The 682-nt window shown below is 57.9% G+C and overlaps 1 protein-coding gene across 1 annotated transcript in view; it reads left to right on the forward strand.

The window, feature by feature from the left end:
• Positions 1-682, forward strand: part of LOC103803043 (collagen alpha-1(XVIII) chain-like) — a 17,017-nt gene that overhangs the window by 16,121 nt on the left and 214 nt on the right. Inside the window, 3 exon segments of the mRNA XM_009075577.1 lie at positions 1-144; positions 408-523; positions 607-679. The exon segment at positions 1-144 is cut by the window's left edge and continues 27 nt beyond it. Of these exon segments, the coding sequence (XP_009073825.1) occupies positions 1-144; positions 408-523; positions 607-679 (333 nt within the window).

Here is a 682-nt window from a genome sequence, read left to right on the forward strand (position 1 = left end):
GGCGCCGATTTCCAGGGCTTCCAGCAAGCCCGGCAGGTCGGGCTGGCCGGCACCTTCCGTGCCTTTCTGTCCTCCCGCTTGCAAGATCTCTACAGCATTGTGCGCAGGGCCGACCGCACCGCCATCCCCATTGTAAACCTCCGGGTATGTGTGTCCTCATCCCTTTCCCCACACTCTGTGAGCTCTGAGGGATCACAGAAGAGGAACATAGAATGATCATGGTTGGAAAAGATCTCTAAGATCATTGAGTCCAACCATTAACACAGCACTGCAATGCAGAACACCCCAAAGCCCCCATCCATCCATTAAACATTCCCTTCCCGGAGGCTGCTGGGGCTGGGAGCTCCTGGAATGATCTTGGGGTACTAGCAGGGCTAAACCCCCTTGCGTCCCCATTTTCCCACCAGGATGAAGTGCTCTTCAATAACTGGGAAGCCCTTTTCACGGGCAGTGGGGCCCCGCTGCGAGCTGGTGCCCGCATCCTCTCCTTTGACAGCCGGGATGTCCTGCGGGATGCAGGATGGTGAGTGCGAGATTCAGCAATGAGGAAATGGGGTTTGGAGCATGGGGTAACAGCAGCAGCCCCCCCACCTTTCAACTTTCCAGGCCACAGAAGAGTGTCTGGCACGGCTCAGATGCCAGGGGCCGGCGTTTGCCCGAGAGCTACTGTGAGACGTGGCGG

This window comes from Acanthisitta chloris, unplaced genomic scaffold (genome assembly GCF_000695815.1).
Source record: "Acanthisitta chloris isolate BGI_N310 unplaced genomic scaffold, ASM69581v1 scaffold1325, whole genome shotgun sequence".
NCBI classification, from domain to species: Eukaryota; Metazoa; Chordata; class Aves; order Passeriformes; family Acanthisittidae; genus Acanthisitta; species Acanthisitta chloris.